The sequence below is a fragment of the Chelonoidis abingdonii genome, chromosome 2 (assembly GCF_003597395.2).
Source record: "Chelonoidis abingdonii isolate Lonesome George chromosome 2, CheloAbing_2.0, whole genome shotgun sequence".
NCBI classification, from domain to species: Eukaryota; Metazoa; Chordata; order Testudines; family Testudinidae; genus Chelonoidis; species Chelonoidis abingdonii.
In genome coordinates, this window is record NC_133770.1 from 187,329,630 (window position 1) to 187,354,311 (window position 24,682).

Sequence of the window (24,682 nt, forward strand, 5' to 3'; positions counted from 1 at the left end):
GTCTTTCCCTTTTCCATCTTCTGATGCTCTCTTCTCATTGCTGAGTACTAGTGTGCAACACAAAATTAACTCAGCCATTAGCACTCTACCTCCCATTTATCTGAAAACACCACATAGTGTTGAAATCAACAGCAGAGGGAAGGCACACAGCCAAGGAGAGACTGACAAACACTTTCAAGGACCCTACAATACTGATTCACATAGTTAAATGGCCAAGACCTTATTACACACCTGCAGTTAGTGGCTTTCAAATGACCAGAAACATCAAAAACTGGAGAGGACAGAACTAGAGATTTTAAATAGAGAAAACTGCCTGAATCAAAACTTTCCATTCAAATGTCCTTGAACTTTAGGAAATTTCAGGTTTGAACTACAGTTTCAATCTATTTCCAGTATTACTCTTCTAAAATATAGATACAGGTGTACAGATTAAAAGCAGACAGCCAGATCAAAAACCACAGGAGAGGCTAGAGCAGGAAAACTCCATAAAAGGAGTCACTTGTGGAGCTTCCCCAACATTATTCAGTTCAGCTCCCAGATACTGTGAAACTGCAAGAGACTAGGGTCATCACTAACTCAGTTTCAGAATGAGCCTGCACAGCTCTTATAACATCACCTAAGCTCTGATGTCATATCACTATCAGTGCACCGAACATTTATAACATACCAAGAAAGCATATTTTTAGTATGTAGAAATTAGATGCTTGGCTATACATTTCAGAAGTGCCAGTTCTATATGCATCCATTGTCAAGGTTATTTGGCTGTTGCTGAGTGAAAAAATCTGTTTATTGGTGTGCTTACAAGTGTTGGGTCTTATTTTTAAAAGAAAACTAATTTATAATGTTCATGTCAATATTTGGGTTATTTTTACTTGTGTCATTGGTATTTTATCTTTTGTCTTTGATAGTGACCTTAGAGCTAGGCTTGGCAGGCTGAGATTTTTATCAGTCGTTGATTTCACTGTACACACACAAATCAATGAAAAATATTTCCATCAATGATAATCAAATTTTACAGGTCAGCACAGTAAGAAAAATGTTGCTTGCAAACTTTTGAGTCGCACCTTAAAGTGTATAAAATGTGTTGTAACACTGGTATTAGTGGAGCTGGAGCAGAGGCACCATTTAAGTTGAGTGAAGAGGGCTGGGAGGAACCACCCCCTCTCGCTGGTCTCTGTGCTTTATCATGTGTTAATTTTAGGAATAGGGAGGCACCAGTCTGAGGACACTGCCAGGGCAGGTATAGGAGGTGCAGCCTCCCCCATAATTTTGAACAACAGTCAACATTTACACTGATAAAAAATGAAAAAAAATGCTTAATAATATTATCCAATTACTAAAAAAATCAAATTCTGCCAAGCCTACTTAACAACAATCAAGTTTTCTGTTGGTGAATATTTAAATCATAGGGTACAGAATAAAGAGTTAAATTATGACAAATTAAATTCAGTAAAGACAAGTGCAAAGTACTACACTTAGGAAGGAAAGATCAAATGCCTAAATACAGAATTGGGAATAACTGGTTAGGCAGTAATACTGTAGAAAAAAAATAATTGGTCCTGTCTCAGTGTGGAGGGTTGGGTGAGATGGACTAGATTATCTCTTTAGCCCCCTTCCAACCTTACATTTCTATGAGTATTTTTACTTGTTAGATAAAACATAGGTGATACCACATGATGCAAAGCATCTAGAATGACTGACCTCTATATACCATAAGGCCTAGTGTACACATACAATTTAGCCTGACATAGGTACAGCACTCAGGGGTGTGAAACCCCACACCCAAGTGCCATAGCTATACCAATCTTACCCCTGGTGTACAGGCAGCTAGGTTGACAGACAAATGGTTCTGTTTACCTATAGGGAGACCAGATGAGAGGGAGAAAATATCAGGACACTGGGGCGGTGGAGGGGGGCGAGGCGAAGGGAGATCCGCCAGCGGAGCAAAAACACCTAAATATCGGGACATCTGGTCACCCTATTGACCTAGCTACTATCGCTTGGGGAGATGGTGTTCCTGCAATGACAGAAAACCCCCTCTCATTGCTTTAGGCTTTGTCGACACTACAGGTTTATGGTAGCATAGCTGTAGTGCTGAACCTATGCCACTATGGCCCCCACAGCATAGACCTGGCCTAACAAAGCTACCCTGTTTATAACTGAAAAAGCCATAAAAACAATAGCATCCTATACAGTCTTTAGAAAATGCACAGCTTGAACAAAAATGCACACATCAAATCCAAGATCAAGATAAGGCCCTTTATGATCTAGTTAAATATTAGAAGGATCTTGAATAAGGTTAAAAAATTATTATCTGGATTAGCCAGCTCATTGAGGTGAGTTTGGTCTGCCCTGGATTGTACAGTATTTGTGTTTTTTTATGCAAGTGATCACTGTGGCAAGGATTCTGTTGTGTTTTTGGCACACATTATTATAAAGTGCTGCAGAAGATGGTGGTACTATACAAACATTTTAAGGAAGAAATCTTAATGGTTAGGGAACATCTTTAGAGTTCTGTTACAGGATCTGAATAAAAGAGCGTAGGTAGTTAGTGTTAAGAGTTTGTAGTTGGATAAAAAGTTTCTTCTGAAATCTCTGGTGTTCATCAGCTAGATATTAAGCCTCAATGCATCTGAGTGTTTAGATATCATGCTAACTTTACAGATGGGGAAAATGAGGCATGGAAAGGTTCAGTGATTTGTCTACAGACATGCATTAGCAAAACTGAGGAATAAAATATGAGGCCTGACTTTTACTTCCCTGATCTGACCACTGGATAACACTTCTCACCACTTAACCTATTTTGGTGAAGGACATATTAATGTAAGGTGTAACAAGATCCAAGGGCTATAATAAGTTGAAGCTAGACAATTCAAACCGGAAATAAGGCATAATTTTTATTTTTTTTTAAATAGTCAGGGTGGTTAACCACCAGAACAATCTCCACATGTCGTGGTAGATTCTCCATCGCTATCAATTTTTAAATCAAGATTGGAATTAAAAAAAATATATGCTCTTGTTCAAAATGAATTTTGGCATGTTTTGGGGCCTGTGTTATACAGGGGGTCAGACTAGATTATTAGAATGGTCCCTTCTGGCCTTGGAATCTATGAAACATACAGACTTAGCAGAAGCACAGGAGTTTCAGTCAGTACAGAGTCCACGACTGTATAAATAGTTCTTGAATGGATGTATAGCATTCAGATAGGGTTGACTGGTTTGTTATTTTTGTATGATATCTTTACAGGCAGCATATTAACACAGGCAAACCTATCTCCAAAATATCTGAAGTAAATGCACATTTTGTATTCATGAAGGCCTAGAATAAATACAAGAGTGCATGTTTAAACACCATCGTAAAGTAAAAAAACGTATTTTTACCATAAGATAATGTCCACGTTAGTCTTCGAATGATCCAAAATAGTTGTTTGGGGAAAATACAGTAGCTTTTTTAGAATTTTTTTTTTTAAAAAAGTTTTGTTAATTTATACTCTTAATTTAGATTTAAAACATTGTTTTGATATAAACATTTGGATATGTTCTAGGATCACTTATTATCCTTGATAAAATACTTTTTCACAAAGGAATTCTTCAGTTACAATCCTCATGATAATTTCTTCCACTGATACAGCTTGATCAGTTCTGGGTGGACAGCGATACTGTGAACTGTTGCTCTATGTATGTTCTTTTCCAAAAAGCAAATCATACATTTGGGCACAGTCAGATTCATTGTATTCTGTCGTCACTGAAACCCTATATCACATGAGCCAGTCAATGGTATCAGTGATTAATACCGTCCACTCTTCCACTCCTAAAAGGTATAGTCTCTTTTTAGCATTTATATCTATCGAGAGGTGCATACAGTATATCCCACTGGAGTACCAAAGCTGTGAATTAGAAAACTCGTTAAACCTAATTTTTGATAATGAAGCCTTAAATACAGTACTGAAGTCAAAAAAGCAAAACAATCTTTTTTAAAATCTGAAATAAACAGTCTGTATTCTAAAACACAAAATATCTGTACGAATTAAATACAGTATGGCAGAAATAGAATATAAATTACAGTTCTTTACAGTAAATAGTAAAACACTAGAGTCAGCTTAATATACACAAAATCAAAGGAACAACAGCAGCTTTTCAGTAAGGTCCCAGGTATCTCACTCATTTACTTGGCTAAGAAATAAAGAAAAACAGGTACAGCAGGCCATTCATTTCACTCATTTTTACCATTTGTTACTTTACAAATATCCAGGACATTGTACAGGCATCTACAATATCTACATGTGGAACAGTTTTCTCAAGAACTCACAAGCACTGTACATAAATTCCTCCATCATATCCATTATTAAAACAGACTTTACAGATTACAATTGTTTTAGAATGTTCCATTTTAGCTTGATCATAACCAGCAAATAACAGTGCAAGGTTTGCAGTCGTGATCCATTACTGCTGCTTTGTTTCTCTATTTGCCTAACACCCATTTTTAAAGGAAATGTTGTCCTCACTTCCTTGCAGTAATACTGTTTCTGCAATCAAACTGCCTGGCTTGGGTTAGCATAAGAAATTCCAAACATACAGGCTCAGCATTGATAGTATTTTCAATACAATGCCAAATCACCACAGTGGCAGGCCTCTAGGAAGACAAAAAATAAAATAAAATATGAAGCAGTCAGATATTTCAGTGTTCTTAAACACAGGACATAAGGCAGCAATGGTGCCCAGTGACTAAAAGAAACATGGCACCAAGCTAATAGTTAAAACAAATGTTTACAATAAAAACAAGATATAAACAGCAAATGTGTCAGTCTAATACAAGTTCTTTGGTAATTAAGAACAGCATAGTGTAGTTTTTTCAAATATGGTTTTACATCCTTTTCCCCCAAAATAAAATATTTTCTTTTTTTTTTGTTTAAAATACATCTCCCAAGTTGCTGTATAACAAATAGTCCAGTACCTCATAAATATCTACAAAACAGCTTTAACTGTATTTTAGTGTGCAGCCATATCTGCCTATTGGCAGACTAACTATAGATACACATTAATATATATATAATATATATATTATTTATAAAAAATTAGAGAATTAAGTCCATGACTCTACAGAGTGCATATTCAGTATGGACAGATGAAAACTGTACAAAGACTTTTAAAATCCATAAAGGTTTCTACACTTCAATGTGTGTAGCAAGTGCAAAAATACTACGACTTATTTAATCCAAGACTTCCTGTTCTCTTGTTTCCTAGAAAAAGCAGAAGCCGCTGCATCTCCTGATTGACAGAGGGGTGCTTCTCCTGCTTTAGAAGAGGATGATGACCCCTGAAGTACAGAACTTTTTCGCTTCTCTAAACTTGAGGATGCCTGAGATTGTGAAGTGCTACTGCATCTCTTTGTTGAAGCTGGTGCTTTACTGAGGCGCCCGGGACGAACAAACAAACCATGTCGTGGCCTGCAGTGGAAGTACTCTCTACCTTTTACAGTTCCATCATGTTTCCCTGAAATGAAAATAAATACATGGCATTAATTTTCAATACTTACCCATCATGTGCCGTTACAGTATGTATATGTGGTGATTATCCTGAAAATACTCTGAGTACTCAAGCTTAAAGCTCTTAGTGGTGAGAGCAAAAGTACGTAACACATGAGTGGTGAAGCATTCTGAGCAATGACAACTCCCCACACTAACTCTTAGGTATCATTTATTCCCTTTACAAAAACAAATGTCGTTTCAACATCACAATTGAATATTTAAAAAATAAAAATTCAGTTTGTTGTTCAAAAAGGTTCCAATACCAGTCCAAAATCTGGCTTCTTAATTTTTGTAAAAAAACCACTAACTTCAAAAGTCTGTATGTGATTTCTATAAAAAGCTTTTACACTCAAAAGGCATTGGTTCCCTTTCTGCTCCAATGTTCTCATAAAAATGAAAGTTGTACTGATAAAATCAAGGTAAAGAAGAGTTTTAAAATAGTACTTTAAACACTTCTCTTTACTACTTTTCTCATGAAAAGTGATCTCTGGCAAAGATCACAGGCAGCAGCTGAAACAAACATTTGAACTCTTCAGCTGCTGGTTCCCATAGTCCAGTGTTTCCCAAACTTGGGATGCCGTTTGTTTAGGGAAAGCCCCTAGTGGGCCGGGCCAGTTTGTTTACCTGCCGCGTCTGCAGGTCCAACTGATCGTGCCTCCCACTGGCCACGGTTCGCTGCTCCAGGCGAATGGGAGCTGCTGGAAGCGGCAGCTAGTACGTCCCTCGGCCCACACTGCTTCCCGCTGCCCCCATTGGCCTGGAGCAGCGAACCGCGGCCAGTGGGAGACACGATCGGCCGGACCTGTGGACGCGGCAGGTAAACAAACCGGCCCGGCCTGCCAGGGGCTTTCCCTAAACAAGTGGCGTCCCAAGTTTGGGAAACACTGCTCTAGTCAATGGAGGTGAATGCTGAATTGACAACACAAGGTTGTTTCAAATGCTGACAGTTTTAAAAAGGTTTAAGTTACCTTAACTTCCCCTGACTACAAAAACATGGGAATGAAGGGGAACCAATGGCAGCTTGTATGACCTGAAGTACGAAAATACTTTGCATAAAGCAAGTAGAACATAGTTCTTTGTTTAAAACAACCGTGAAAACAAAAACATTTAAAAATTAGCTCTTCAAAAAAACTGTAAACGTAAACAGCGATATACGACACTAAGAAATGTGAGTATATAAAATAGCCCTGCTTCCTGACTGGTTTGGTATTTCCCAACACTATAGTTAAACCTGGGGCAATTCTGCACCACTTCAGAATTCATGGTCCCCCCCGCCCCGAAAATACATTCTGCCAGAGAGGGACTGCAATTATGCCTTTTGCCCAACAGAGGCTGCTGTGGCACTAGAACAGAGGGCAGCTGGCTCACCTGGTGTAGTAGCCAGCAGCTGATAGGGAGTAGGAGAGGCCATATTCCTCACAGTGCCTTGTCTGCAGAGTCAGGTGAGGAGGCACAGGATATGGAGAGGGAAGGATAGACAGAACAGGGCACACAGGGCTGCTGGGTGGGATGGGAGCGCACATAGACTGCGGTTCAGAAGGGCTAGTGAGGAGGGACAGACAGAGATGGAGGCTGAATGGGAATGAGGGTGCAGGGACATGTGTGGACAGGGCAGATGTGCCTGACTGAATGGGAGAGGCTAGGAGTCAGAGTCTGCATAGGAGAGACTTCCCAACTCCCTAATAATCCCCCACACAAAAAACCTGTTCCATACTTCTGCCACCCACACTCAACAACCCTCCAGGTTCACTCTCAGGCTCCTGCCCACCAATTACTTCCCTTTCCCTTATCTCCTCTGTTACCCTTGACTCCCTCAAGCCTTTGCACTGCTTCTGAGGGATGCAGGAAATATGTTTCCGTATTGTAGTTTAAATGAATTATTACTCAAAGTTCTGTATTAATATGCCTAGTCAGAAATCTATTTGTCAAAAAACATTTCTTGAATCTTATTGTTGTCTGTATTGTTACAGACATACTTGCTGACAGATACTGTGAAATAAATAATTGAAACTGGTGTGATTATACTGTGTTATTTTGACAAATAAAATATGCAGAATTTTAAAATGCAGATTTTTCAAGTTTTAAGAGTGGAATTCTGCGAGGAGTACATAATGTAAGGTTACACTGTAAATTCACACACTATGTCACAGGATTGTCTTTATAACCCACAGTACCTTATTTGTTGTTACTCACCCAACTGAACACTTAGTTCAACTCCAACCCAGATTCCAGCTGAAAAATCCACTGGTCCAACATATCTCACTGTGCCTGTCTTATTACTTCCTACACACACTTGTTCTCCCACTGCCACCCAGCTAGGCAAAGTGTGGGCTTGCTCTGCAGAAGCACCATCTTCACAGTCAGAAACATCTAAATGGTTCTTTGTCATAAAATCATTAAGGGAAGAATCAGGATATGTCTGACAGTATGAAGTCTCTTTTACTAATACAGAAAAGAGAGGGTTTTCAATGGCGTTTGACAGCTGGTAACCCACAGCCACAGAATCCAGCTGGCCTAAGTGAATGCCCTCTTTGTAAGTGTTTTGTGATAAATGCGAGGCACTGTCCACTCCAGCAGTTGGTATTTCTTTCCTTCCATTAGAAGAACCAGTGGAACATAACTTTGGATCTACTGACTGGTCAAAGTCCTTTCCATCTTCAACACCCATGAACTCTGTAAATGAATGATCTTCGAGAACATCTGAAGTGTGCTCAGTTGTTGCTTCCCGGGATGAAAACTCAATTTTGTCTCGCATGTTTTTGCTAGTTGAGGAATCTAAACCTGAACAAGAGCCAGCTCTATGTAACATCTCAGAGTTTTTGTCAGTGGTATTTAGGGATGGTGGAATCTCTTTTGCTAAGGCACTGTTTTCTTTGAGTGGCGACACATGTATCTTATCTTTAGCTAAGCCCCTTTCTGGAAATTCCTTGTTCAAAGATCTCAAAACATATGCAAGACATGGTCCTGAATGATCGCTAGAGTCCAAATCCTTCATCTGATTGGCTAGCTGGTCTGTGCTATCACTACAGGGAACAAGCATGTCAGACAGTGTAGCATTAGAGGCACTGTGCGAAAAGTAGCCACTAGTAATACTGCTAGTGGTGGGGCTGCGAGATACCTCTTTCTCAAGGACACGAGAATTCATGAAGTCTGTTTTAGTGGAAAACCATTCTCTGTTCTCCAGACTAGCATTGTAAACACTGAAGTCAGCAAACTCCTCAGGTACATAAGGCCGAAAATTATGAAAACCCTGTGAGCTTATCAGCTTCTTATTAATGGCCTCCAACTCACTGTCCTCTTCATCAGAGTCCTGCAAAAATTAGACATAGTTACATAGGGTTAGCTCTTTATGAAACATTTTCTAGATTGAAGTTTCACAAAAATTCTCTTAGTTGATTTAAGTACTATCCCACAGCTTAGTTGTGCAATATTCCAAATTAATTTGTCTCCTAAATATCAAAAGAGTGAAGAAAAATTTTACATTCTTTAAACAAAGAATGAGTCATCTTTAAACAGCAATTAATTCCTGAGTAACTAAAAGAGAAAAAGAAGCCACTGAAAGTGCTGCCCTATCAATATTTTCTAAGATGCTCATTTTAATTAAATTCGTAAAGTGTCCAAAATATTTTTACCTCTGAATTTATATGTAAATAGACCAAACAAGTGTCACTTAATGAGTCGTGTTCTGAATTACTTATTAAGTACAAAAAAGGTTTTTGTCAAGTCCCATTGCTGGAAACCATATAATACGTTGCAGTTCTTTTCATTACGTAGACCAATTATGAATGCATTCCTTTTAGAGAGTAATCTTTTTATGGGTAACTTCATCACATAAGATATATTTTTCAAGTTTTTATAAGACTTTTCTACATGGCCAGTTAGTGCGCAGCAACTCAGGACATGAATCCACAGTACACCAGCTTGTCTTGTACTAAGTTGCTACATGAACACAGTATGAGTCCTATAGCGCAGCTTAACTTGCTTTCCGAGACTTTTTTAGAACCCCCTTTCCTGCACTTCCCACCATATAAAAATGCTTACATTCTCAAAACATAAAAGTAAACTCTTAGACAGGAGAAAATTCAGAAAAGCTCAAAGTACTTTGGTTTTGGAATTATGGAAATATCTTAAATATTTTACTATTTCTGCTTTTGAAATTCTTTTAAACTCAGTCATAAATCTTCATCACACAAAGAAAAAAAGCCAATCAACATACATTTTTTCATTGTTTTAGTTGTTGTTCTATGTACTCAATGTTGTGCTATTACTATCTACTATTATGTTGATAGTATGTTGTACTATCATTGAGTATCTCAGTGTTGAACTATTACTATCTACTACAACAAGTACTATGTCGTACTTGTACTCTTGTACAAGGCTCCCTGATTTCCCATCCTTTGCCTCAAGCAGATTCAGTAGAGGAGAGAATCTGTGCCAAAATGTTTGCTTTTTAAATTATTTTATGTTTATTGATTGGATTTTTTCCACTACAGTCATCACCATAGCATCCAAATGTCTCAAACATTAATGACTTCATCCTCAATGCCAGTGTGAGGCAGAGATGTATTATAAAACTCATTTTAAAAATGGGGAAAATGAGGCACTAGACTAGAGTGATTTGCCCCAAGTAATATAGGATGCCTGTGGTAGAGCTAGAAAGATAACCCAGGTCTTCCTAGTCCCACTCAGATGCCTTGACCAAAAGAGAGCATCCGAACTTTTCTTCAGTTTTCACTTTAGTGTGTTTAAGTTTTTTTTTTGTTTTTGTTTTTTTTTAAATTCTGCACTCAGAGCTCAGAAAAAAAATTAACACACTATTTATTTTAGGTATTTATACTGTGCCCATTACTGTAGCATCTAAGCACTACACATGGTACACGTAGTACAAGTGCTAATGCCACTTATAGCCTGTTTTAAATAATTTTTTAAATAAAGCTATGGAACTTTAAAAAAAGCATACAGAGCAACCAGTTTGTTCATTTTGTTAATTTCAGAAAGAAGCAATTCTCCAAAATGTCCTCTAAGGCAGTGCTTCTCAAAGCAGTCCACCGCTTGTTTTCAGGGTAAGCCCCTGGCAGTCTGCAGGTTCAGCCGATCGCGGTTCCCAGTGGCTGTGGTTCACCGCTCCAGGCCAATGGGGCCTGCGAGAAGCGATGTGGGCCGACGGATGTGCTGGCCGCCCTTCCTGCAGCCCCCATTGGCCTGGGATGGCGAACCGCGGCCAATGGGAGCCGCGATCAGCTGAATCTGCAGACGTGGCAGGTAAACAAACCGGCCTGAACTGCCAAGGGCTTTCCCAGAACTAGCAGCGGCCCGACTTTAATGTTTGGTCTGGAAGCTGGTGGCAGTGCTACACAGTGTCACGTGAGAGATGTGGGACTGATTTCTGCTCCTATTATCTTGTTCTTCAGGATAAAATCCTGACCCTACCAAAGTCAATAGCAAAATCCTTATTGACTTGAATGAGACCCGGATTTCACTCCATGCCTTAAATAGATAAAACTACAAAAAGCCACTATACTTCCATGGGTTGAGAAGTTGTCACCTCTTATAATCTAAGCAAAATTAGGCCTGGCCCCTTTGTGGAGTGGGAGGGCCACTCTGCCCGATGCCGAGAGGACCCTGAAGAGGGAGTCCGAGGGTTCCTCCATCTCCTCGGCCTGAAGGTTGAGGCTCGATGCCACCCTTTTCAATAGTTCCAGGTGGGCCTTAAAGTCCTCTTGCAGAATAGGGGGAGGAGGGGCCGTAATCACCTCATCAGGGGAGGATGAGGATGCAGGTGCAGTATTCTGACCAGTACCAGAGGTCCCACCACTTGATGGCCCTCCAGGCACAAAACCAAAGATGCATGCCCCACTGACTCCTTTCTAGGAGGCTGGGAAAGGGAGCCCAATGGTCTCTCCGAGGTTCCGGCCACCAAGTGAGCCCCCACCAGGGGCTGCATCAGGGGCCATGGGCCCACTGGTACCAAGGAGCCCAGTGCCACTGCACCTGCTGTGGCACCGGCAGAGCAGGCTGTTCCGCCTGACTAGCCTGTCCCATCGACTGATGACTATGAAGGGAGGCTGGACTGGCGTATGACCTACCGCTGTCCCTGGACTGGGAGGAGCGGTGGCACTGGGAACGGTGGTGACCATGATCCTGACGTGGTGGAGTGGTACCACCGGTAGCAGCTGCTCTGTGATCTGTTCCAGCGGGCAGATCTGCGATGATGAGGTGCCAGCAATCGACTCCCGGGACTGCGGGTGTGAGAGTTGATGGGGTGGGATCCGAGTTACTACAGAGAAATCTTTCCTGGGGTGCTGGCTGGTGAGTCTTGCCCATATGCTCAGGGTTTAACTGATGGCCATATTTGAGGTCAGGAAGGCATTTTCCTCCAGGGAAGATTGGCAGAGGCCCTGGACGTTTTCCACCTTCCTCTGCAGTATGGGGCACGGGTCACTTGCTAGAGAATTCTCTGCACCTTGAGGTCTTTAAACCACAATTTGAGGACTTCAATAACTCAGACATAGGTTACGGGTTCGTTACAGGGGTGGGCGGGTGAGATTCTGTGGCCTGCATTGTGCAGGAGGTCAGACTAGATGATCATAATCGTCCCTTCTGACCTTAAATTGATGAGTCTATGAGTGGTGCCGTGGCGCGGTCCTGGAGCAAGATGAAGAACGGGAATGGTGTTGATGCCCGTATCGCGACAGGCTGCGATAGCCTCTCAGAAACGAGGACCTCCAGTGCGTCTGTCTCAGTCTCGATGGGGCCCACTCCCCTCACAAGGTCTATGGCCCGTCAAAGCAGAGCAGTGCTTGGAACCCCTGTCAGCCAGACAACCTGGTGGGGGTCGATGGGGACCGATGTGGACTGCGCACGGGGCAGTTGCTGAGCAGTGAACAGCATCGAGGACATTCCCTCGACTGCAAAAGGTACCGACCAGGCAGCGACTGTGGAGATCCAAGCGGTGGCTTGCCTCTGGACCGGAGAGCAAACGGTGGCGGTGCCCCTGGTACTGGCAGAGACATAATGTCCCGGCCGCTTGCAGGGCCTCCGACATGGAGGGCACCTGGACATCGAGGGAGGGCTGCGCCGAGTGAGCTGGGCTACTCCACTCAACCTGAGTCAGAGGCCTGGAGGCAGACAGGGATCAAGAACTGCCCAATGTGGCTCTAGTCTCTCCCTCAGTCCTGCTCCAGTGTCTCAGCGGAGAAGACCTCTTCTTAGCCTTCTTGGCATGCCCCGCAGCTGGGGAGCAGTACCAACTGGTGGAAGGCACCGAAGGGTCACAGTGTACTGACACCGCGGTACCCGGTCCTGACCTGGAGCAGTCCCCTGGAGTTGGGGTCAATGCCAACTCTATCAGAATAGCTCGGAACCAAATGTCCCTTTCCTTCTTGGTCCAAGGCTTGAAAGATCTGCAAACCTTGCCATGATTACTGAGATGGGTTTCCCCCAGACAATGTAAACAGTCCACGTGCATTGGCATCGGCTGCCTGCAAGTGTCGCATGACTTAAAAGTCCAGGGCAGGGGCCATGCCCCGACCTGGGCACACTAAACTAAACTAACACTAATCTACTAACTATGAATGAACAAGAGTTCAAGAGGAAATCTGCAGTCAAGTTGGAGCAGAGCGGTTCCAGTGCACCTTCACTGGTGGCAAGAAGGAACTGAGGATGGGGGGAGCACACAGCACCCCTTATACCACGCCATAGAGGCATCACTCCAGGGGTTACTAGGGGAGCTCCCCCACGGGTACTGCTAGGGGAAAGACTTCCAGTACCGGTGCATGTGGCGAGCATGCACACCTACTGTGGAATGCACATGAGCAACCACTTGAAGAAGAAAACACTTTATAATAGCTGAATAGCACATCACATTGTCCATAGTTGTGTGATCATACAGTAAAAGACCCTTCAAATAACATACCACCCAAAGGGACAGAGTTAAGGTTATTTTCAAAATATTAAAGGAAAACATTATTTTCCTAGCAAATATTGTATGTTTGCTGATATCATACCTAGCCGAATATGAGCTACTGCATAATTTTCCATAAAAAATCTGAATTAGAAACTAGCCTATGCCATCAACAAAATAAGAACCAAAAAGGGAATCCCTGAAGAACGTGCTTGGAAAGGAGCACCAGCCAGGTGTCAAGGAAAGCAAAAGAAGTCAGCAGCACCAAAAACAGACTCAAGAGAAATGGTAAGCAGAAATTAACAAGAAAGAACTGCAAGTAGTTAATAGGGGAGCAGCAATAGCACAGGGATTCAGAGAATGAGAAGTGACAGCACAGTAAAACTGTGATATCTTGCTGATGTCAAGAGCCTTTTATGCCTTCTCTGAATTTAGCACAGATAAATCCAAGTATCTGAAAGCGCCAAAATTCTTAATTTAGGGGTCACAAGTAGCCCTTAGACTCCCAGCTATTATGTTACTAATTTCAAACAAGGCACACATTATTTAGTGGTTACGCCGCAGGTACTTTACATTTATTTTTACAGCACCAAGTTTATTGCCCACTACAGGTATGAAATCTGCTGGAACAAGATTAGAAATTTTAATTTCAAACAGTTTTGAACTGTCTACACAATATTCAAACATTTAATCTAATCTTATTTCATGCCACTACACACACATGTATTGCAGCACATACATACAATATATGACAGTTAGCCTATGTTTTAGGTTTAATTTTGCCTTGCTTTTTGAAGATTTAGGCCAAATCCTTAATGTTAATATTGTTTGTGGTTCAAGGTCTATTTTTCAATGTTATGAAAGGAGCATAAAGAGACAAAAGATCAAAACTATACCTCCCACAGAATGTGAGAATTTCTGAGCCAGGCCAATCAAATGTCACGTAAACATGTTTAAAAATGTGTAATATTTTACCCTAGTTAAAAAAAAAAAAATCAGCTGTCCATTTTGTAAATACATATTCAGTCTTCTTTTAGAATTCCTGTTATTTACATACAGTCTAATCCTGCAAGATGTTGCTGAGGTGTCATATCTGATGTGGCACTCAACTATTCACAGATTCAGGCCTATGGTGCTACTGGCAGCTTCTTTTAGAACTGTAAATCTGCTGATTTACAACAGATGGGGACCTAGCCATGTTAATTACATCAGTCTACGTGTGAGGGAGGAATCGGTCAGTGTGTTTGTTGTTAGCTGGGAGTCTTCATTGTGAGTCAGGTGGAGGGGATCAGATTGGCTGAAGTTTAGTAGAGTGGCCTAACAAGCTAGGAAGCCTGCCATAACTCAAACACTGAAATCATCCTGGGAGCCCAGCTTAGCCAAAGGTTTGCTCTAGCTTGTAACATCCACTCCAGACAGGTTCAAGGATAGCTCTATTTTAGCCTAACCTGGGAACCCTCCCTCAGCACAGACCTCTTGTAGCACTGGGAGTTTTATTTTAGCTCTGGGAAGGTATATTGTTAAGAAGTTGTTAGGGAATTTGTGCAAATTAAATCATTTTAGTTCCTATGGGACCTTAAATTATACATTTTTCTAATGGACAACTTGAGTTTTAACCTGCCTCTCTTCCCTTCATGGTATTCAAGTCAATGACCCACAGTTCACAAGTGCTGATTGCTGACACACACTATGCTATGGAACTGTAACATGATGTAGAATTTAAAAAATCAGCTACTGCCCATGAACAGCAGCCATTTTTCAAACGGAAACACCAAAAGGCCAAGTCTACTTGAGCGTAAGGGCCTATAAAATTTCATTAAAAAACCCATCCAGACAAGACAAGCCATATTAGAGTCATACAGTAGGAAAACAAGAATCTACAGAATAGGAGGAATTTTTGGCAGAACATGCTCTAAGGTCTACAGGACTGTTAAACCTCCTCCTCCCAATAGTTTTTTAGCTTTGAATTTGCATACCAACTTTCAGACTAAAGCATGTGCTAACAGCTAAATCCTACAGCCTTATCTACCAAACAAGAAAAATGCTGAAACACCTTTCATAGAAGCTGCACTAGTGTGGGTAGCATTTAAAAATTTAACCAGGCTACTGAAAAATAAATGATTTTTACAATCTAAAAATGGCAAAGACAGGGTTGTCTGTTAATGAAGAGCTGTAATCTTATTTTAGCCACAGCACTTCTACACCAGGCAACTGGAAGCTTTCAAAATGGGCCCACCACTAAATGCAAGATAACTTACACCAAATGGGATCATTCCATTACTCTGATGGACAGTCACAAAATCTGAATACGTTAGAAAGATTTCAGTATGGTTTGCTAAAAGTACCTTTCATCTACTTCACTATTTGCACACTGCAACTCTTAAAACTGTTTTTTTCCCCCGATAGGTTATATATGAGTGATCAAAGAATCAATTGAGTTATTGCAAATTATAGATTATATTCACAAGAAAGCAACAGTACATTATAATAGCCAATTTAAAAATTAAAAACACCAAACGCATATCACCATCCCCACACTGCAGCTGTAGCATAATTGCCCGTGAAAGGACCTTAAACCCACCACCAGGCATTATGACAGAAACAGATACAAACTTACAATCTTCTCTTCATGTATGCTATTGTTTTCTACTGGCATGCTGCTGGCATTACTTCCTGAGGGCACAACACAGCCAGCGTTATGTACCTGAGTTGAAGGCATGCTCTGAAAATGTTAAGACACACAACACATCACACAAAGACGACACTGGCAGCTGAATACAGTATTATACCCATGCAAGTTAGAATGAGACAAGGACATCTTACTAAAGTGAAACACACAGGCAGACCACATACCATGGTTCAAGTTAATACAGTTAACAAGAAATTTGTGCAATCTTCTGAATGGTGTTTTAGGTTAGAAATAACGTCTCAGTTATGTATATCCTAAAACCACCACTTTGAAAAAATACTGCCACTGTTCTATATAAGAAAAAATATTCAAGGGACACAATTTTTTTTTAAATCAAATAAAAATGGGTATTATTTGGGAAAAACAAAAAACCCAATACACTCCATACAAAAATACTTACCAAAAAAGTGAAACTGGCCCAATTCCAATGAAAGAGAGCAACCCTTGAAGCATACACCAGTCATTACCAACACAGAATCACAACGTTTTCATGGTATGATACATGCTGCAAACCATTTGCTAGGTACAGCAAGTTACTCTTTACTCAAAGAAAGATTCAGAGTTTTGCTTTACTCAAAAAATTTTTTTTACCTCTTGGCTAAGCAGAGGTCGAGTTTCGAGAGAGATCTTTCTTTTATGCTCCTCTTTTACAGGCATTAAGGGCTTGAAAAACTTTGGTGGCTGAGGAGAAAATGCTTTAAAAGGGCTGGCCATTAAGGCATGTGGAGTCTCCGATATACAACCTAAGGGAAGAGCAAAAATACAGTAGTTCAGTTGTGTGTAGTTATTGCACCATCTTAAGTGCAAAGAGAATAATGTATAATCAGGGAAGATCAAACAGTGTATTAGGAAAGTTTCTGGTTACAAAAAGGGTGAAACTGTGGCATTTAGCCACTGGCCCAAGTAGAGGTTGGCACAGAGCTCCATGGGGGAGGGATTATTTCCCCTTAAGGAACAGCTTCGTGCATAGGACTGCAGGATGGGACAGGCTGCTCCCTCCAGGCTGATGCAGAAGCTCCCCAACTTCCCCTTTCCTCCTCGGTCACAAGAGAGACCTGCTGTCCTTGACATCACAATTACCAGATCTTTGCTTCCTTTGTCTCAGCGTTCCCCTGCTTGGCTCCCTGATGTTGCTCTCCACTAGAGCTAGGCCTGCATTCACACACTGTGCCCTAGTCTACACTATGAGTTTCATTTCCTGTTGGACACCGTGGCGAGCTGATAAGCACAGGTGACCATGCAGAGCTCATCAGCACAGGTGACATGGAATCCCAGAATCACAAAAGAGCTCCAGCATGGACCAAATGGGAGGTACTGCATCTGATCGCTGTATAGGGAGATGAATTTGTGCTATCCGAACTCTGTTCCAAAAGAAGAAATGCCGGAATATTATAAAAAGTCTCCTAGGGCATGATGAACAGAGGTTATAACAGGGACCAGCAGCAGTGCCATATGAAACTTAAGGAGCTCAGGAAAGCCTACCAAAGAATTAGAGAGGCAAACGGACGCTCCGGGTCAGAGCCCCAGACATGCCGCTTCTATGATGAGCTGCATGCAATTCTAGGAGGTACCCCTACAACTACCCCACCCCTGTGCTTCCCTCCTCCCCCACCCCTCTCAGGCTACCTTGGCAGTTATCCCCCCATTTGTATGATGAATTAATAAAGAATGCATGAATTCCAAACAACAATGACTTTATTGCCTCTGCAAGTGGAGATCAAAGGGAGCAGGGGAGGGTGGTTGGCTTACAGGGAAGTACAGTGAACCAAGGGGGTGGGTTTTCATCAAGGAGAAAAAAACCAGAACTTTCACACTGTAGCCTGGCCAGTTACGAAACTAGTTTTCAAAGCTTCTCCGATGAACAGTGCACGCTCTGCTATGCTTTTCTAACTGTCCTGGTGTCTGGCTGCGTGTAATCAGTGGCCAGGCAATCTGCCTCAACCTTCCACCCCGCTGTAAACGTCTCCCCCTTACTCTCACAGATATTGTGGAGCACAAAGCAAGCAGTAATAACGATGGGAATACTGGTTCTGCTGAGGTCTAACCGAGTCAGTAAACTGCACAAGCGAGCTTTTAAATGTCCAAAGGCACATTCTACCACCATTCTGCACTTGCTCAGCCTATAGTTGAACTGCTCCTTACTACTACCCAGGCTTTATCAGCCATGGAAGCCAGGGGTAGGCTGGGGTAGGTGCGACCGCACGGTGCTGCCAATTGGGAGAGCAGCCTAAGGCAGAAGCCTTCAGCTGGCATGATATTCCAGGCAGGACTGAATCTCCATTAGACGAAACTTAAAGAAGAGAATGACCTGGAGTCATTCCCATTTTTGTCCAGGTGCCCCTGACTGACCTGAGGCCGGCCAGGAGCACCCATGTCTGCCCAGGCGCCCCCGACCAATCTAACTCAGGTCAGCCAGGAGCACCCACAGGACGACGACAACAGCTAGGAGTCGTATTGCACCATCTACTGTCCACAAGGCAAGGTAAGGGGATGCTGCTGTGTAGCACTGCAGTACCACGTCTGCCAGCAGTACCCAGGAGACATATGGTGACAGTGAGCTAAGTGGGCTCCATGCCTGCCATGGTATATCGTCTGCATGGGTAACCCAGGAAAAAAGGTGAGGAACAATTTTTTGCTGTTGCTTTCACAGAGGGAGGGAAGGGGGCCTGACGACATGTACTCAGAACCACCCGCGATAACGTTTTTGCCCCATCAGGCACTGGGAGTTCAACCCAGAATTCCAATGGGCAGAGGAGACTGCGGGAAGTGTGGGATAGCTACCACAATTCAATGCTCCAAAAGTTGACGCTAGCCTCAGTACTGTGGATGCACTCTGCCAGCTTAATGCATTTAGTGTGGACACGCACAATCAACAGTATCAAATCGATTTCTAAAAAAATCGACTTATTAAATCTACCTAATTTCATAGTGTAGACATACCCTGTGTGACAGAATCAGAATTTAAAAAGGGGCCTATAAGCACATGTAGCTCTCTGCCCTGCTCTGTACTTTCAATGGAATCCATGCCTGCACTCCCCAATCACAATATATAGTTACAATCTGATCCAAAGCAAATAAATTGTTGATGGTATAAGTATACTGACATGCAAAAAGCAAGCAACCAGGACATCTATGGAGTCAGTGTTAGTTTTGAAGCATAAAATCCATGCCACAGTAACTAATTTTTTTAAATACACAAATATAGAAACTCCTTTTTGTTCTTTCCAACCCTCCTTATTTTGTTTCTCACTTCTTTCCGCGTTGTTCTTTTGCTTCTTCAACACATTGTCTCTTCTCTTTTCCTTCTTGGAGGTCTCTTCCTCTTTTTCTCTCCTCACTTCCATACTGTCTCAATTAGGCTCTTCACTAAGCAGATACTTTCCGGAGTATCGGCTCTGTGCACTGCACGTGAACTTTGAACCCTGCATTTTATTTTCAATCTCTTGTTGCAATATTTTGTTTTTTTCTCTAAGACCAATTAAAAAGGCATATATATTTGAAAGACTTACCACCAGCATCTTTATTTCTGCGAGGGGAATCCCTCGGTAAAGTACCGTAACATGATACATCTTGATAACTGGAAGAACAGTCGGATATATCAAGGTGGCTTTCTGACCAACCCTAAGGAATTTTTAAAAATGCACACTAATCAAGGCAAAAAAGAAACTAACAGGCAAAGTCAAAGTTCAAAAGTTTTTAATTACCTCACCTATGCAATTTTAAAAGTGTTGGTTTAACTGTGTCACTGCATACATTTTCTAGTTACAAAGTATTAATTAGTCAACAGGCACACAGCAGTCAGAGACATGAGTTAAAATAACAAAGACTGTGTGTACAGTGCAATCAAAGATGTGACCACAGCACATGTAGACATACTGACGCTGGTTTTGATCTAGCTAGCTCAAATAACAACAGTAATGAAACCATGGCAGCACAGACTAGGAGGACATATCCAGCCTCCCAGAGGGGGTTGTACTGCCTATACTGCCATCACAGCTGCACTGTTGTTATTGTTCTAGCTACCTGGAGCAAAGCTAGCTAGGGTATGTCTACATGTGCTGTAGTCACATACTGCAGCCCACATATGTGAATCTTACCCTAAACTGCAAGGAAAGAATGAAGTTTAGATAAGTTATACTCAGCCTAAACACCCCTACTCCTGGGCTGGGAGAGAGACAGCACCTTACAGCATTCTCTCAGTCTCTCTATTGAACACTCACCTCCAGCCACTGCTCACCCCCTTTCCTCTCTATGCAGAGAGCTTTAACAGATTAGTTCCCTTTTATGTTAGGCTCAGGTCTGAAAACAAAATAAATGTGCTAGCCTGGCAGAAACCAGGGAGGTGGGTATTTTCCAATTAATAGCTCCCCACTGTTCTGTTAAGAGCCCTATTTATGCTGACCAGAGAGACCATAGTAGACCCTGATTGCAATTATTATTTTAAAATATGGGTATTCAGAGCATTGTTTCATCTGCAGTATGACTAGGACCTCAGTCACACTGATCTGCACAGGAAGTTGACTGGCTCTAAGGATATGTTCTAAATTCTCCTACATCTTTCCAATCCCCCTACCTTAGTTATGTCATGTCAGTTTCTAGAATTATGCTTTACTTAGGTTACAAATAAGTATAATCCAAATGACTAAAAATGGTACACCTAAATGAAAAGTAATATGAATCCAAGATTCAGATAAGGATACATTTCTGCTATGGTGCCTTTTTTTTTTTTTTGGTTAAGAAAAACAAGATTTGTGCAGTTTATTCTTCTGAAAATCCAAATTTACATACCTTATCATCTTCATCACAGCCAAAAACATCTAATCGGCTAGGGGACACCTAAAAAACACCAGTGAACAGGTCTGACAAAATATCTTGTATTCATAGATTATAAGGCCAGAAGGGACCATTATGATCATTTAGTCTGACCTGCTCTATGTGTCTACATCAATGATGTAGTCTGCTAACAGAACTGCTATTTTAATTGCATAGGAGAATGAATAAAGTAAGTACAAGGGCAAATCACATTCACAGATGTCATAGGGATCTACAAGACTATTCATAAAACTTACTAGAAAAAACATGAAATAAGTTGTTTAAAAGTGAAAACTTTAAAAACTTCTGGACAGACTGTTTTGACCACACCAGTGTAATGCAGGGATTTTGAGCGGGTATCCAAAACTGGCACCCGAGACCAAAATTCACCTGATAGAAGGAGAGACAGATTTTAGATAAAATCCTTGATTTTTTTTTTTTTGCTATTAAATAATTATATTGACCAAATTCCCCCTTCATACTGAGAGTTCTAGAGCTTCTACTAGTGCTAGCTCAGAATACATAGACACTTGGTGTGATAATGGTTAGAAACTGTTTTATCCACTCAATAAATTAAAGACAGACCCATGTCTCTACCACTATTTCAGAAAGAGTTTCTTACATTGTGGACATTTGGTGTGCTGATGCTCCTCCGTATGTGTCTTGCCTTAGTAGAGAGTGCCTCTTTCACTGTGACTGCCTGTGAAAAGATGGAATATTTTGACCTTTGTCTAATTCACTGAAGCTATAGTTCCTCTACACAGCAGCATGTTTAAGACAAGATTTGTCCATTTTGCTGAAGTACACTCTTGCATAAGTCCACATATTGTACTTTTGCCATCTATCTAGACTTTTTTAACCTTGTTTTCACCACAAACGCTTCCTCAAAATCTCCCCAGAGTCTTAAGATTTCCATTGGATCTCCTTTCTTTGCTACTTGCCTGCCTTAGTCGTTCAAGGCTTAGAATGTTCTCCACTTGCAACACACCACGTGTATATTTCTCTATATAAGTTTCACCATCAGATGTACCCTCATTCTCAGTTCTTGCTGCCATCAGGGCCAGAGTCTCACGATCTTCAATTTCCTCTGTTGCCTAAAATTATAAATTGTAAGATTTTTTTTTAAAAGATACATTTTTTTAGATCCATTGATTTAAATGCAGCATGATTCAATTATTCAGAATCTCTCAGTCTTGAGGACTAGACTGATCAAAGTCCACTCCACAGAACAAAGACTGTCCAGCATCTGATTTAGAAGGAAGAATATAACAGCCCCATGGTGGGGAAAGCGCTCCATATTTATTAGACATTACATCTCCCTCCAAATGTGACTGTTTAACCTGAAAAATAAGAAGTGTGTATGTAATGGGTTAACTATTTAATGACTATTAACTCTTCCTTCCTGATTCTTAAACAGCCTGTATAATCTTCACAGACTGTAAACTGTAATTACTACTATGTGAGGGTAGCAAAATGGGTGAGGTAATCTCTTTGATTGTAACAACTTCCGTTGGTGAGAGAGACAAGCTTTCAAGCGCTCTTTTTCAGGTTACAGCCTTTTATTTTCAGATGTCCTAGTTCAGTGGTTCTCAACCCAGGGTACATGTACACCTGGGGGTACACAGAGGTCTTCCAGGAGGTACATCAACTCATCTTTACAACAGACTACATAAAAAGCACTAGCAAATTCAGTACAAACTAAAATTTCATACAGACAATGACTTGTTTATACTGCTCTATATATTATACCCTGAAATGAGGCATAATATTTATATTCTAATTTATTTATTTTATAATTATATGGTAAATATGAGAAAGTAAGCAATTTTTCAATAATAGTGTGCTATGATACTTTGGTATTCTTATGTCTGATTTTGTAAGCAAGTAGTGTTTAAGTGAGGTGAAACTTGAGGTACACAAGAGAAATCAGACTCCTGAAAAGAGTACAATAGTCTGGAAAGGTTGAGAATCACTGTCCTAGTTGTTCTGAATGAGGAAAATCTATACCAAAAATTATTTTCCTTTAAAGTCCTGTTTTTTTTTAAAATGGGTTTAAAACTAGGAACCAGTCTTGTATACATAAATATTTATAATGATGTTGTACAAAGGAAATACATTCTAAAAATGTCTGTAATAGTTTGTTCAAACCTGATACCCAAGCTCTCAGTCCAGAAAGTAAAAAAGTTAACTAAATCTATAAAATCCCTCATCAGGCTCGATCTTCTACACTCTACACATTATTCAAATAAAAACTTATATACAGATTCACTTGGTCTGGAGGAATTCAGATGTACAACTAACAAGTTCTTTTTATATCAACAAAAGCTGGAGATTCAATTCCCACCCAAACAATATATCCTGCCCCAAAATATCATTTTGCTCCTTTAACAGATTGTAAAGAAGAGCAGTATAATTTACCTTTGGTATATTGGATACTATTTCATAGGTCACACCACAGGAATAAAATATATTTTTCAAGGATATTCTCCTTTTGAGACTCTGGGTAAAACTCTAGAAATATAAAAGAATTTGAAGTTACTGTATCCACAACGGTAATTTTTAGCATATAATTTTATTATTTTGCACACGTTAACGGTGAAACAAAAAAACCCTCTTAACATTTGTAAGTTCATTAAAATTTTGATTCTGCTTCCTAGTATGAAGCAGTCACGTTTTTCTACAGTCAATGGCCCAGGTTCTCCATTGCCTTGAAATTTGTGTAGTTTTTTACATTTGTGCAAAGTATAAATTGTGAGTATAAATTGTAACCAAATGAGAAGAGCAGCATTTTACACAGGCATAACTGACTACACAATGAATAGGGCAAGTGAGAATCGGATCTCAATACATTTATTGTATGGATGTCAATATCTCTCATTCTCTTGACCACAGGCTGCAAAATAACTTGGAAAACTTTTCTTTGACCATGTCTAAGTTACTCACCTTCTGCAGTAACGATGGTTAAAGCTCCTTGCCTAGAGAAGGAAGGGGGTGAGTGGGGACCAGTGGCAAGAGACTTATCTTGTACAGTAACAATGGGTCTTCAAGATGTGTGTCCCTAGGGGTGCTCCACTGTAGGCGTGTGCGCGCGCCCCTGCGCTGTCGATCAGAGAATTTTAATAGCAGCACACAAGGCTCTCCATCTGCCATAAGGCTAGGTAGCATGTAAGGGCATTTCTACTTCAGTTCCTTCTCTAATGCAGAGTCAACAAGTGTAACTCTGAAGTAGAGGGGAGGAGGGAGGGTCATGAAGTACCCATAGGGGGACACATCTCTAAGAACCATTGTTACTATACAAGGTGAGTAACTTCCTCTTCTTTGAGTAGGTGCTCCACTGTAGGTTACTCCTGAGCAGTGCCTACTGCTGAAGGCTGGGACTTCAGAGTCGAGTCTGATATAGACGATACTACAGAGCATAGGCACCGACTCTGTGAGTGCTCCAGGGCTGGAGCACCCATGGAAAAAAGATAGTGGGTGCTTAGCACCCACTGGCAGCCAGTTCCATCTTCCCCACCGCCTGCAGTCCTCTCCCTCAGCACCTCCTGCCCACTGAGATCAGCTGTTCCGCGGCGTGTAGGTGGCGGCTGTGGGGGGAGTGGGAAGAGCGGGACAGGGTATGCTTGGGGGAGAGGGCAGAACTGGGTCAGAAAAGGTGGGGCGGGGATGGAGGCTTGGGAAAAGGGGTGGAATGGAGGTGGGGCCTGGGGCACAAAGAGGTGGGGCAGGGGCAGGGGCAGAACCTGGAGCAGA

At 41.3% G+C, this 24,682-nt stretch overlaps 1 protein-coding gene across 7 annotated transcripts in view; it reads right to left on the reverse strand.

Annotated features, from left to right (window-relative positions):
• Positions 1-4,207: 4,207 nt before the first annotated feature.
• KIF13A (kinesin family member 13A) overlaps positions 4,208-24,682 on the reverse strand; it is a 132,391-nt gene continuing 111,916 nt past the window's right edge. For 3 of the 7 annotated variants that reach the window (XM_075062864.1, XM_075062862.1, XM_075062861.1), the window contains 9 exons: positions 23,351-23,443; positions 21,870-22,026; positions 21,555-21,628; positions 20,909-20,956; positions 19,630-19,741; positions 16,712-16,863; positions 16,049-16,153; positions 7,722-8,838; positions 4,208-5,493 (listed from right to left, as the gene is read on the reverse strand). In XM_075062864.1, the coding sequence (XP_074918965.1) occupies positions 5,207-5,493; positions 7,722-8,838; positions 16,049-16,153; positions 16,712-16,863; positions 19,630-19,741; positions 20,909-20,956; positions 21,555-21,628; positions 21,870-22,026; positions 23,351-23,443 (2,145 nt within the window). In that variant the 3' untranslated portion in view covers positions 4,208-5,206. Of the gene's footprint in view, positions 5,494-7,721; positions 8,839-16,048; positions 16,154-16,711; positions 16,864-19,629; positions 19,742-20,908; positions 20,957-21,554; positions 21,629-21,869; positions 22,027-23,350; positions 23,444-24,682 lie in introns of those variants that run through there. The other 4 variants (XM_075062867.1, XM_075062863.1, XM_075062865.1 and 1 more) reach the window with 3 other exon arrangements.